This window comes from Erythranthe guttata, chromosome 4, assembly GCF_056151865.1.
Source record: "Erythranthe guttata isolate IM_541 chromosome 4, IM_541, whole genome shotgun sequence".
In the NCBI taxonomy this organism is placed as follows: Eukaryota; Viridiplantae; Streptophyta; class Magnoliopsida; order Lamiales; family Phrymaceae; genus Erythranthe; species Erythranthe guttata.
Window position 1 is genome coordinate 1217394 of NC_142536.1, and position 11794 is coordinate 1229187.

The 11794-nt window shown below is 38.9% G+C and overlaps 2 protein-coding genes across 2 annotated transcripts; both read left to right on the forward strand.

Moving 5' to 3' along the window:
- The first annotated feature begins 123 nt into the window (after positions 1–123).
- Positions 124–8712, forward strand: LOC105953512 (mediator of RNA polymerase II transcription subunit 33B). Its single transcript, XM_012977185.2, has 12 exons — positions 124–686; positions 962–1072; positions 2043–2390; positions 2573–2889; positions 2966–3057; positions 3370–3730; positions 4099–4309; positions 5007–5121; positions 5386–5547; positions 5712–6375; positions 6958–7164; positions 7295–8712. Exons 1-12 carry the CDS (start codon positions 409–411, stop codon positions 8413–8415), a joined length of 3987 nt encoding a protein of 1328 aa, XP_012832639.2. The 5' UTR covers positions 124–408; the 3' UTR covers positions 8416–8712.
- Positions 8713–9394: 682 nt separating this feature from the next.
- Positions 9395–11605, forward strand: PAC (pale cress protein (PAC)). The gene is made up of 7 exons (XM_012977167.2): positions 9395–9651; positions 9756–9823; positions 9949–10143; positions 10574–10660; positions 10781–10831; positions 10926–11105; positions 11239–11605. Exons 1-7 carry the CDS (start codon positions 9531–9533, stop codon positions 11467–11469), a joined length of 933 nt encoding a protein of 310 aa, XP_012832621.1. The 5' UTR covers positions 9395–9530; the 3' UTR covers positions 11470–11605.
- Positions 11606–11794: the final 189 nt, after the last annotated feature.

Here is an 11794-nt window from a genome sequence, read left to right on the forward strand (position 1 = left end):
CTAAATAAATATTCATGCCATACGTTTTAGTTTTACTTTTTGACTTTTGTCCTTTAGGATTTATAATTAAAACTTAATAAATTAATAATTTATATTTATTAGATTAAAATCAAACTTCGTCTTAAATAAATGGAATGTTATGAATTATGATCACATTCCTCGGATTTTTTCACATTATAGAAAGAAAAGAAAAGGAAAAAAAAATAAAAATAGCCCCCGCCCCCAAAATTGACTGTTTTCTGGTCTTTACCCTCACTCTATTCGTTCTGCTGTTTCAAATTACACACAGAACACACGCAGTGACGGTGTAGTCGGAGCTTCTTCTCTTCCCCAAATTCAATGCTCTAAGATCTGCCTCTGCCCCAAATTTCTGCAACTCGTGAAGTGGAATTTGCGATTTAGAGATCTATGGCGGCGGAGCCGGTGAAGCAGCGGCTGTGGGACGGAGTATTGGAGTTGACCAAGGCTGCGCAGGAGAGAGGCACCGACCCCCTGCTGTGGGCTATGAAGTTGTCCTCAAGTCTCGCCGCCGCCGGAGTTTCCATGCCCTCCGTTGAGTTGGCGGAGCTCCTCGTTTCTCATATTTGCTGGTCGAATAACATCCCAATCGCATGGAAACTCCTCGAGAAGGCGCTCACTATTCGTCTTGTTCCCCCCATGTTCCTTCTTGCACTTCTCTCCACTAGGTTTTTTTTTAATCTCTCTCTCTCGTTCAATTATTACTATTGCAAAACGCATATAGGCATGTTGTCCGTGTGGCTGCCTTTGTATGATTACACAATGAGTTGCACACTTGCACTGACAGTGTACACAGGATAATTTTATGCTATAGTAGTTCTTTTTTTGTATCTGTCTGCTATAAAATGTATGCAGTCGGAAGATATGAAAAGTCAAGCTCAGATTACAGAGTATGGGTTTGCATGACATTAAATATTTTATAATGCATTGTGCTATTATGCAGGGTAATACCAAGTCGAAGGAGGTACCCTGTGGCGTATAGATTATACATGGAGCTTCTTAGAAGATATGCTTTTTCACTGCCGTCTCTAATCAATGGTCCCAACTATCAGAAGTATGATTCTGTTTCTTTGGAATTCTATCATTTGGTTCTGACTTTCTTGAACTTTTGGACTTGATTATTGAAGTAATGAATTGTTTAATATACTGAGATCTCTGTTACCTTATGCTATGTCACTGTTCGCTGTATTTCTTAATTGAAGGGCTATGTGGTTATATCCTTAGAAAAAGCATGTGTATATTCCTCATCAAACTTCTTTTCTGGAGAATGCCAAGATCCGTTCTTATTGTCATTCTGAAGATTAGCATTCTTATTCACTGAATCTGTCACGTGTATGGCAGCTTTTGTCGTTGAAGTAGTAATTATTGAATTAACTGGTTCACTAAGCTGTCCAATCTTCATTATGGCAAAGCTAGCTGTTCGAGGCTCTGGTTGAATAAGGGAGTAGGCATTATTTTAGGATATGTTAATCACATAATTGAACCTCTACTTATAGTAAAGTTCCTTAAATAATTTCGACAATGACAATGGATCCAGGTTCCTAAATTTGGACTTGTAAGTATGTTGTTATTCTCCGGATTAAAGTCAGAATCTGCTCTTGAGACATTTAGCATTTTACCTTTATAACACTTCTCGTGCCTCCAAAAGGATAAATGGTCGATGAGATTCTCCATCATTAAACTTTAGTTTTTGCCTTGCTTGATTTAACCTGTTATCGTTCTGCCTTCTGATCAGAAGAGAGTTTTCCTCTAGGTATGCATGACATACCCAAATGCATTAGTGTGATAGAGTTGTAAATGTTATATTCAATAAAAGAAAATCTGGTTTCAGTTAGTTGACGATGATTAAAGAATTAATTTTCTATTTATCTTTCCAATAACTGTAACTTTTGTGGACGTGCTGATATTAGAGTTAGAAAATGAGGAAGCATGTATGTTCCATATAATTCAGTTGAACAATTCCTGTTTTGGAACCACAACAAGTTTCAGTTGTTATGATAAATAAAATGACCATACACATGCAGGACTATGGAATCCATCAAAGACGTGCTCCAGTTTTACCAAATATTTGGAGTTCAATCCTCTGAACCAGGGCTTCTTGTTGTTGAATTTATATTTTCAATTGCATGGGAGCTACTTGATGCATCGCTTGACGATGAAGGTCTATTCGAACTTACCCCTGAAAAGAAATCAAGGTGGCCAATCAAGAGTCAAGACATGGAAATAGACTGTCTTGATGGTTTTGACGGGAAAAGTGTGGAACGTCAGGCAGCATTGAGTAAGATAAATACTGTAATGGCTATTGAAATAATTAGTGAACTTTTTCAGAACAAAGTAACTTCCCGGATCCTTTACTTGGCCCGTCGCAACATGTAAGATTCTTTTTTATTTCTGTTTTCTCTGTAAAACTTTGATACGCTTTCATAGTCAGAGTAGATGACAAAATAATGTATAGTTATAGACTTATAGTAAAGATGTGTACCCTAAATTGCGAGCTATGGACTTCATCAGTGTATACTAGCTCTGAAGCATGCATTCCTCTGTTTGATTCTAGGCCGTTGCAGTGGGAATGGTTCATTCACCATATGAGACTGCTTGCCGAGAATTCGGCATCTCTAAGAAACTCAAAGAATATCTCCCCAGAGGCACTCTTGCAGTTGACATCTGATACACGCCAACTTCTTTCTCGTGAAGGCAAGACGAACTCACTGCAACACTTTCATGCAGTAACAGCTAGGTCTCCTATATCATCTGCTGGTCAATCTCATGGTACAGTGTGTTCAGCACTTTGGCTTCCCATAGATCTTTATTTAGAAGATATAATGGATGGATCACAAGTCAGAGCTACCAGTGCTGCTGAGACTCTTGCAGGTACATTTTGATACAACTGTGATTCACAAGCTGATTATGCAGGTACAAAAGTTGCTGATCCTGGTTGCTATTGCAGGTTTAGTGAAGGCTCTCCAGGCTCTGAATCAGACCACTTGGCAGGATGCATTTCTCGGTTTGTGGACTTCAGCTTTACGTCTTGTTCAGAGGGTAAGAGCTAATTCGGTATACACTAAGCATGTATAATTTCGCTCTATTTTTATCTCAAATAAAGGTGAGTTTTGCTTTCTTTGTTTCCTATCACTTTTTAATAAAAATGATGACCCTAGGGCAAGTACCTCGGTTTTTCTCTGGCTCCCCTAAGTGTTTTTGGAAGTTCTTACTATAACTAAAATGAAAAATCTCCATGAGTGCGGTCTCTCTATATAAGAATTTACCTAGTAAATAAACTGTTGATGAATTATTTCTATTTGTGATCCTATATATTCACTGTTATGACATTTTCCCTTTGGATCTGTTCAGGAGAGGAATTCGAGGGAGGGTCCTGTCCCTCGCCTTGACACTTGTTTATGCATGTTATTGTCCATTGCAACACTTGCAGTTGTGAATATTATTGAAGAAGAGGAGACTATGTTGAGTAGTGAAGCTGAACAAAGCTCTATCAGCTCAAGAAAAAAAATTGAGTCAGTGGGGAAGCGCCGTGAAGACTTAATTTCTAGCCTTCAGCGGTTGGATGATTTTGAAGGGTTGTTGACTTCTCCACCACCTGTAAGTTCATTGGCTAATCAAGCTGCCGTGCGAGCAATGATGTTCCTTTCAGGCCTAACTGTTGGCAGTGGTCACCTTAGTGGCATGAGCTTGAATGAGATGCCCTTGAATTGTTGTGAGTACTTATATTCGCCTTGCTTTCAAGTATTGTACTTTCATACTTTTGGTTTTCAATTGGACTGTACAGGAGCTCTGATGAAGTTAGTTGTGCCAGTCATTATGAAACGTTGCATTTATTTCTTGTTAGATGGAAAATTATTGCTCTCTTTCTTCCATCCATTGCCAGAGCAATGATGTGTTTCTGATGGTCGTGTTCATGACCTCTTTCTTTCTTGATTTCCATATCTCTCTTCATGGTTATTTGGCTGATCAAACTTTTTTGTTTGATGTATTTCTGATCATCTTGACCTCTTTGTTTCTTGCTCTTTCATATCCCTCTTCATGGTTAATTGGCTGCTTAAACTTCTTCATGATCGTTTGCAGCTGGAAACCTTCGCCATCTGATTGTTGAGGCTTGCATTGCTAGAAATGTATTGGACACATCAGCATATGTGTGGCCTGGATATGTAAAAGGTCGATGCAACCAAATTCCTCGAAATTCTTCTGGGCAAGGTCCTGGCTGGTCGTCATTAATGAAAGGGTCACCGTTAACTCCTCCAATGGTCAGCGCGTTGGTGTCCACCCCGGCTACTAGGTTGGTGGTAGTTTAATTTTGAAAGTTCTATTTCTGCTTGCTAGCTCAGCGACCTTTTTCCCAATGAAAAACTGAATTTTAAGAAACAAAAATATGGAGATCACAAAATATTAAGACTTAGAAATAATAGTAGGTAGGTAGTTCTGAGTGACTCTTCTCTTATATTTTTAGCTTGAATGTTTCGGTTATTTTTGTTTGAGGGGAGTTGGGGCATTTCATTAGTTTTACACTAGTATTAACAAACTTATTGGTGGGTTATCAATATGAACTTCCGACTGTCACTGGTAACTTTGAGCTCTATTTGAAAATCCTAATCTAGCTTTGCTGAACTTTATTTGGCACTTTGTTGTGCTATCTGTCAAATCATGCTTCTTCTGATCCTAAGACAATATTATGTATTGGTTCTGTATAAGAGGTTTGTTGTTGCCTCCTTTCCTTTTCCCTTTTTCGTGCTGTGTACAGTTTCATAATAAACATCCGTTTTCTTCATCAACCAGTGTACTGCCGGTTGAATATTGCATAGTGCAAGCAGCTGATTTTTAGATTGTGGACGTAGCAGTTTTCGTAATAACCAATTTTAATAGACGCGTGAAGTTTATTGTAGTTCAGTAATTCAACCTAGTGGTACCAGATCCTCCTTTTCTTGTAAATTGCATTGGTAAGGCAACTGAGTTTGAGCTTATGTACTTGATATAAGCTTAGCAGAGATAGAGAGAATGTATGAGATTGCTGTCAACGGTACAAATGACGAGAAAATTTCTGCTGCTACAATATTCTGCGGGGCTTCTCTCTGTCGTGGTTGGAATATACAGGTAATTGCTTCTGAATTTATATATAAATTTTAATGCAAGTTACTTATTACTAAGCATTTTAATATCCTTTTATCTTTGGGGTGGGCAATTATTAATTTTCCATTACAATCCCGAAATGAAGGTAATAGGGGCTCAATAAAAGGTTATCATTTGACACAGGATATCTTTATTTGTTCTTCAAATTAATAAGGTCCATGCACTGCCCATACAAATTGTCTTTTTCCGTTTTTTGAAGATTATATATTGATTTGTCTATGTTTACAGGAACATACCGGCTTTCTGATTACAAGATTGCTTTCACCTGCTGTTCCTACAGATTTTTCTGGAAGTGAGAGCCACCTGATAGGTTATGCTCCATTTCTGAATGTTCTTCTTGTCGGAATATCATCTGTCGATTGTATTCAGATTTTTTCATTGCACGGCTTGGTAGGTCCAACTTCATCTATTCCATCTGCACTTTCTAAGTTTATATCCATGAAGCTAATACCACTTGAACAATATCATATTACCATTTCCTTACCTATGGCAAGGACTATCATATTACCATTTCCTTACTAATGCACTCCAACTACACTTTGAATTTGTTCCAGGTCCCTCAACTTGCAGCTGCATTGATGCCAATCTGTGAGGTCTTCGGTTCCTCTGCACCGAATAATTCATCGAGTCTTAACACAGGGGGGGAAATTTCTTCTCATGCTGTATTTTCAAATGCATTTACTCTGCTGCTGAAGTTGTGGAGATTTGATCGGCCTCCTCTGGAAAATGTAATGGGGGATGTTACTCCAGTGGGATCTAGTTTAACCCCAGAATACCTCTTACTGATGCACAATTCCCAGTTAGCTTCATTTGAAAATCCACCAAAAAATCAAAATAAAACTAATAAATTGTCGAGCTTGTCATATCCATCTTCTAGAGGGCCCATATTCATGGATTCTTTTCCAAAACTGAAGCGTTGGTACATGAAGCATCAAGAATGTATTGCATCTGTCCTTTCTGGGCTTGTACCTGGAGACCCTGTTCATCAAATAGTTGAGGCACTCATGAACATGATGTTCAGAAAAGTCGGCAGAGGAGGTCAACCGCTGACTCCTACGACTTCTGGGAGCAGCACCTCATCTGCATCTGGAACTGATGATTTTTTTATCCGTCTTAAGTTACCTGCTTGGGATATTCTCGAGGCTGTTCCCTTTGCCCTTGATGCTGCCCTTACTGCCTGTGCCCATGGGAGACTATCCCCACGTGAATTGACAACTGGTTGGTAAAAACATTTTTCAATTAAATCGTCTTGTAATATTTCAGAATACTTATACTTGGTCAAAGAATCATGCTGGTTCAGGGAAGATTCTTCAGCCTGCTTCTCAAATCCATCCATTTGCATACATAAAAGAGACAGCATGTATATTTGCTCACATTATGATACATGCGAGTAAATTTAATACTTAGTGCATATGCTTTGTCCTTTGAGTATATATAAACTTGTGCTTTTATTTTATACCGAAGGTTTGCCTGCTCCTAGGAAGTGTGACTACCTACTCGACTCTACAATTTCTAGGCAGTTATCTATTTGGGAATGACTTCGTTGGATAATCAATCAGTTGTAGGTTTTCAGTACCAGAAGTCTTATAGACATTTCAATGAGAAATATAAACAGAAACACTTCTTAGAACCTCTGTACGATTGGCTGTATGTCAAAGAAACTGAATCAACGTGATTTGAAATATTATTACTCTTGTTACGTCTATGGCCCTGTTTCAGTAATGTGGTGTTACTTTTTCTTTACAAGTGTGCATTATGCCAGTATACTGAATAGACAATACCGTGATTTATCTATCTCAGGGCTCAAAGATCTTGCTGATTTTCTCCCCGCTTCTTTGGCGACTATAGTAAGTTACTTTTCAGCCGAAGTGACTCGAGGTCTTTGGAAGCCTGCTTCAATGAACGGAACTGACTGGCCAAGCCCTGCCGCCAATTTATCCATGATTGAGCAACAGATTAAGAAAATCGTTGCTGATACAGGTGTTGATGTTCCATGTCTTTCTGCAGGTGAGACTTTGTGGTATTTGTCATATCTTATTAGTTAATATTTAATCTATAAATAAAATCACTCTAAAATGAACAGAAAACGGATCTCCTTGTTTATCCGTCGCTATGCTGACAAGTCTTTTGCTTGTAGGGGGCAGCTCAGAATTGACACTTCCATTACCCCTAGCAGCTCTTGTTAGTCTCACAATAACATACAAACTCGACAGAGATACTGACCGTTTTCTAAACTTGGTCGGTCCAGCCTTGAGTAACCTGGGAGTATGTTGCCCCTGGCCGTGTATGCCCATAATCTCCGCTCTTTGGGCACAAAAGGTAAAGCGTTGGAGCGACTTTCTTGTCTTCTCTGCATCACAAACTGTGTTCCACCACAACAACGATGCTGTAGTTCAACTCCTCAAAGTCTGCTTCACAACAGCTCTTGGTCTAAATTCTTCTTCAGTTGCAACCACCGGTGGTGTGGGTGGTCTTTTAGGGCACGGCTTCGGGTCCCACTTTGCCGGCGGAATTTCCGCCGTAGCCCCTGGAATACTCTACTTGAGAGTCCACCGAGCGGTAAGGAATATCATGTTCTTGACCGAAGAGATAGTCTCTCTCTTAATGCACACAGTCAAAGATATAGCCAACAGTGGGTTGCCCAAAGATCAAATCGAGAAGCTCAAGAAAACCAAATACAGCATGAAATACGGGCAGGTCTCTCTCGCCGCTGCAATGAGACAGGTGAAAGTCGCGGCTTCTCTCGGTGCTTCGATAGTTTGGATCACGGGTGGATTGAATTCTGTGCAGTCTCTAATTAAAGAAACGCTACCATCTTGGTTTATATCACTTCACGGATCAGAGCACAACGGGGAGGAATCTGGTGGGATGGTGGCTATGCTGGGCGGGTATGCACTTGCTTATTTTACGGTATTCTCTGGAGTTTTTGCGTGGGGAGTGGATTTAGTATCACCTGCGTCTGTACGAAGGGCGAACGTTCTTGGTAAGCACTTGGAATTTCTGGCGAGTGCTTTGGACGGCAAAATATCACTTGGGTGTAATAAGGCCACGTGGAGAGCTTATGTTACAGGGTATTTGAGTTTGATGGTGAGCTGCACGCCTAATTGGATGCTTGAAGTTGATGTTGAAGTATTGAAGAGAGTTGGTAAGGGACTGAAACAATGGAATGAGGAAGAATTGGCTTTGGCCCTTCTTGGAATAAGTGGCATCGGTGCTATGGGTGCTGCTGCAGAAATGATTATAGAAACCGGAATCTGATTTTTTTTTTAATTTTTTTTTTAAATTTACTTCTGAATTTGTGATTAGAGTTTTAGTTTGTGTTTTTTAGCAGTGTAGGTATATATAGATGATATTCGTATGTATAGACTATGTAGTACTAGAAAGTTGTGTATCCCGAAATGCAAGGAAGGACATTCTAGAAGGCCGAATTCATTCGACGCAGACTCTTGAGCACTCGAGCAGCGGTTCTTCGTTCTTGTGAGAACAAGAATGTAGACTTCGTTTCGATTTGTTTGATGCTATATTTGGTGAATTTTGTCGAGTATGTTTTCACTATGTATGGTGTTCTTATTATCTACCTAAACACGATTGGGTAGGTTTGCACTTTTTATGCACAAACAAGCATTCGCACTTACACTTTTGACACACACATGTAATATACGTGTGAATGTGTGTAAAAGATGCGTAAATATATCCACTGCATGGTAGAATACGATCTGGTGAAGTTCATCGAGTTTAAAATAGAACAATCTGTTTAAATTTGTTTGATGTTACACCTGGTGAAATTCATGAAGTAATTTTACACTTCTGATTTCCAGAATCACACACACGCGTGTGTGTATAAACTATGTGTGTGTAAACTATGTGTTAAACACTTCCTTCCAAAATAAGTGGTGTTTGCAAATGCTTTTTGAAAGTGATTATGGAGTTTTTTTTGCTCATAATCTGTTTTTAGGTGTTTGCAAAATCAACTTTTGCTTTTGCTTCTCTTAAAATAATCTGTTTTAAGCTATTTTTTTAAAAGCACCCCTAACCTTACTTTTTCAATTTTAGTTCATTTTCTGAAATATTTGCAAACACCCCCAACTTTTAGAAATAAGCACTTAAAACTAACTTAAATCACAATCATTAACTTCTCCTTTTAAATAATCATTTGCAAACACCACATAAATCATACTAAAGCTCCGCATATGGAATTTCGTTCCGAACATAAATCTAGAGATATTATAAAAGAAAAAATAAAAATAAAAAATACACACACACGCGCGCGGGCGCGTGGAGATAGTGTAGAAAGTGCGGTGAGGATATACGTCGCGGGTTTAAGAACAGAGGTACAGAAAGCTAAAACCCTGGAGAAGGGGGGAAAGCCGAAAATGGAGGTTCAATCACTGCATCTGCTAAAATGCGCCGTTATTCCGCCATTGGCTAATTCTTCAGCTTCAGCCTCACCGCGAGGATTTCTCAAAGCTTTTCCAGTACGACCTTCTTTCAAGTGTAAGTAATTTTCCTTTTAGCTTCGGGTCTTCATAAATTCGAGGAATTATTTGAACATTTATGTTTCCTCTGTGGTTGTTGTTGCTGCGGTTTGCAATTATCAGCTCTGCGTGGATGCAAGAAGATAGAGGAGCAAGAATTTTACGGTCTTCCGAAAGAATTTTACGACGATGTATGTGTATTCTCATTCTTTTTGGTTGGAGATAATATTTTGATTTTCTCTGAAAATATATTTGAATTATACTGATACGTGATTGTATACACTTTGACAACTATTGCTGATAATTTGGGGTTCAGGAATGGCAAGCGAAGCAGAGGGAAAAGACAAAGGAGTTGGAGAGGTTGCGACAAGAGGAGGATGATGAAGAGGAAAAGAAGGTGGATGAGTACCGCGAGGTTGGGTTACGGCTGAAAGATTATCCAGACGAAGAACTTCGTAAAGCCAAGAAATTGGTTTCTAGCTTCATAAGATCAGCAGAAGAGGTGGAAGAGGTATTCCTTGTCATTGGTTTTTTTTTTTCGCTCAAATTTCTCTTATAATTCGTAATTTAAATATGGAAGTGAAAGAATTCAATGACTGAGATTGATAACATCGTGTGAATAAGAATTAACTTGAAAGAAAAGAAGAGCTACATGTCATGTGGCTTTCTAAAACACAAATAAAGTTGATAATGTGTTTGCAGATGCTATTGTCTTTCCGAGTTGTTTTCTAATCTTTCCTTTGATTTCCCATTCAGTCATTATGGATATTTCTATTATTCAATGGGCAATATTTTTCCGCGTCGGAGAATGATTCTTCTGCTCATTGAGTTACCATTTCTGGTTGTTCACACATATATTTTGCTGTTAGTCCCCCATAGTTCTATAAGGTATGGGTTTAAGTTAATATCGGATGATGATAGTTTTTAACCTTTCACTGCAGAAAATTGAAGAAGCTGCTGAAAAAGGTGAACTGACTGAACTAGTGCTATTGGTGATATGGAATCGCCTTGATCTCGCCCGTCGTGATGTGAGTCAACATACTGAAGCCATTTCTAGGATATATATGCCTTTTAGCCTCATAATCCCTTCCCTCGTATATCTCATATCTATGTCAATATGGTAATTTTGGATCTGCTACTTACATCAGGATGAAAAGGATGCTGTTAGAAGTCTTGATCTATTGTACAGGAGGGTTGAGGTGTGCTTATCATTTCAGTAATACGATTTTACCCCGCATTAGATATTGCTTAGTTTGTATCTCACTGTCAAAATCATCTCTTGTGTTTTTTCAGACAGAGATATTGAAAAGGGAGGCTACTCCAGCAATGACGTTACTTAACCATCTGTTGAATATGCACGATGGATTTGACGATGATGGCTGGCTCAAGGCATGTAAGAAGCACATGTCCGAAACTTTTCCCAGAGAGGATCCTTTCAGCATTCTTGTACCCACTGGATTTGACATTGATAAGGTAAGATCACTCTCTTTGTGCTATATCAATAAATCATAAATGTTTGTCTAAGTCGATGAGTTGAATTTATCTTTTTTTTTTTTGTTATTATATCTTGTTGATGATTGGCTATATTGTGTTCACTTTGCATTAGCACCAAGGGCCAATCAGACCAGACATGGACGCTGATGACGTTCTTTTAAGAGTAGATTTTGTAAGAGAAGTCAACGAACTCCTGCAAGAAGTTCGATCTCAATATGACGAAGGCGTAAGCACACAATCCCTTGATGCAGAATCAGTCGCGAGTAGGTTAAAACATCAGGAGAAACAACGAGTCATTCGACAAGTTGAAGCTCTATTGGATCTTGCCATTAATTTGACATGATATAGTAACTACTTCAGTCTCTTTTTCTTCTTCCTTTTTCCTTTTCTTCTTTCATCAGTATATATAGCTATGTGTCTCCCTGTCTGTAACTAAGAATTATTTTTACTAATTATTAAGATCTGCTCTTCTCATCCTTTTTGATGGTTTAATAATTATGTGCTAATTCACTTTGTCTCTGTCGACGAGAAAAAGAAAGAACTTTTCGTTGATTATGGTTGTAAGCCCATTTACCGAAACAGGTGGGCCAGGCCGAAACCAGAGGAGCATAACTAATCCCACTCTAGGACCACAGCCCAGGTATGAGCCCAACCCTACGAAACGCCAT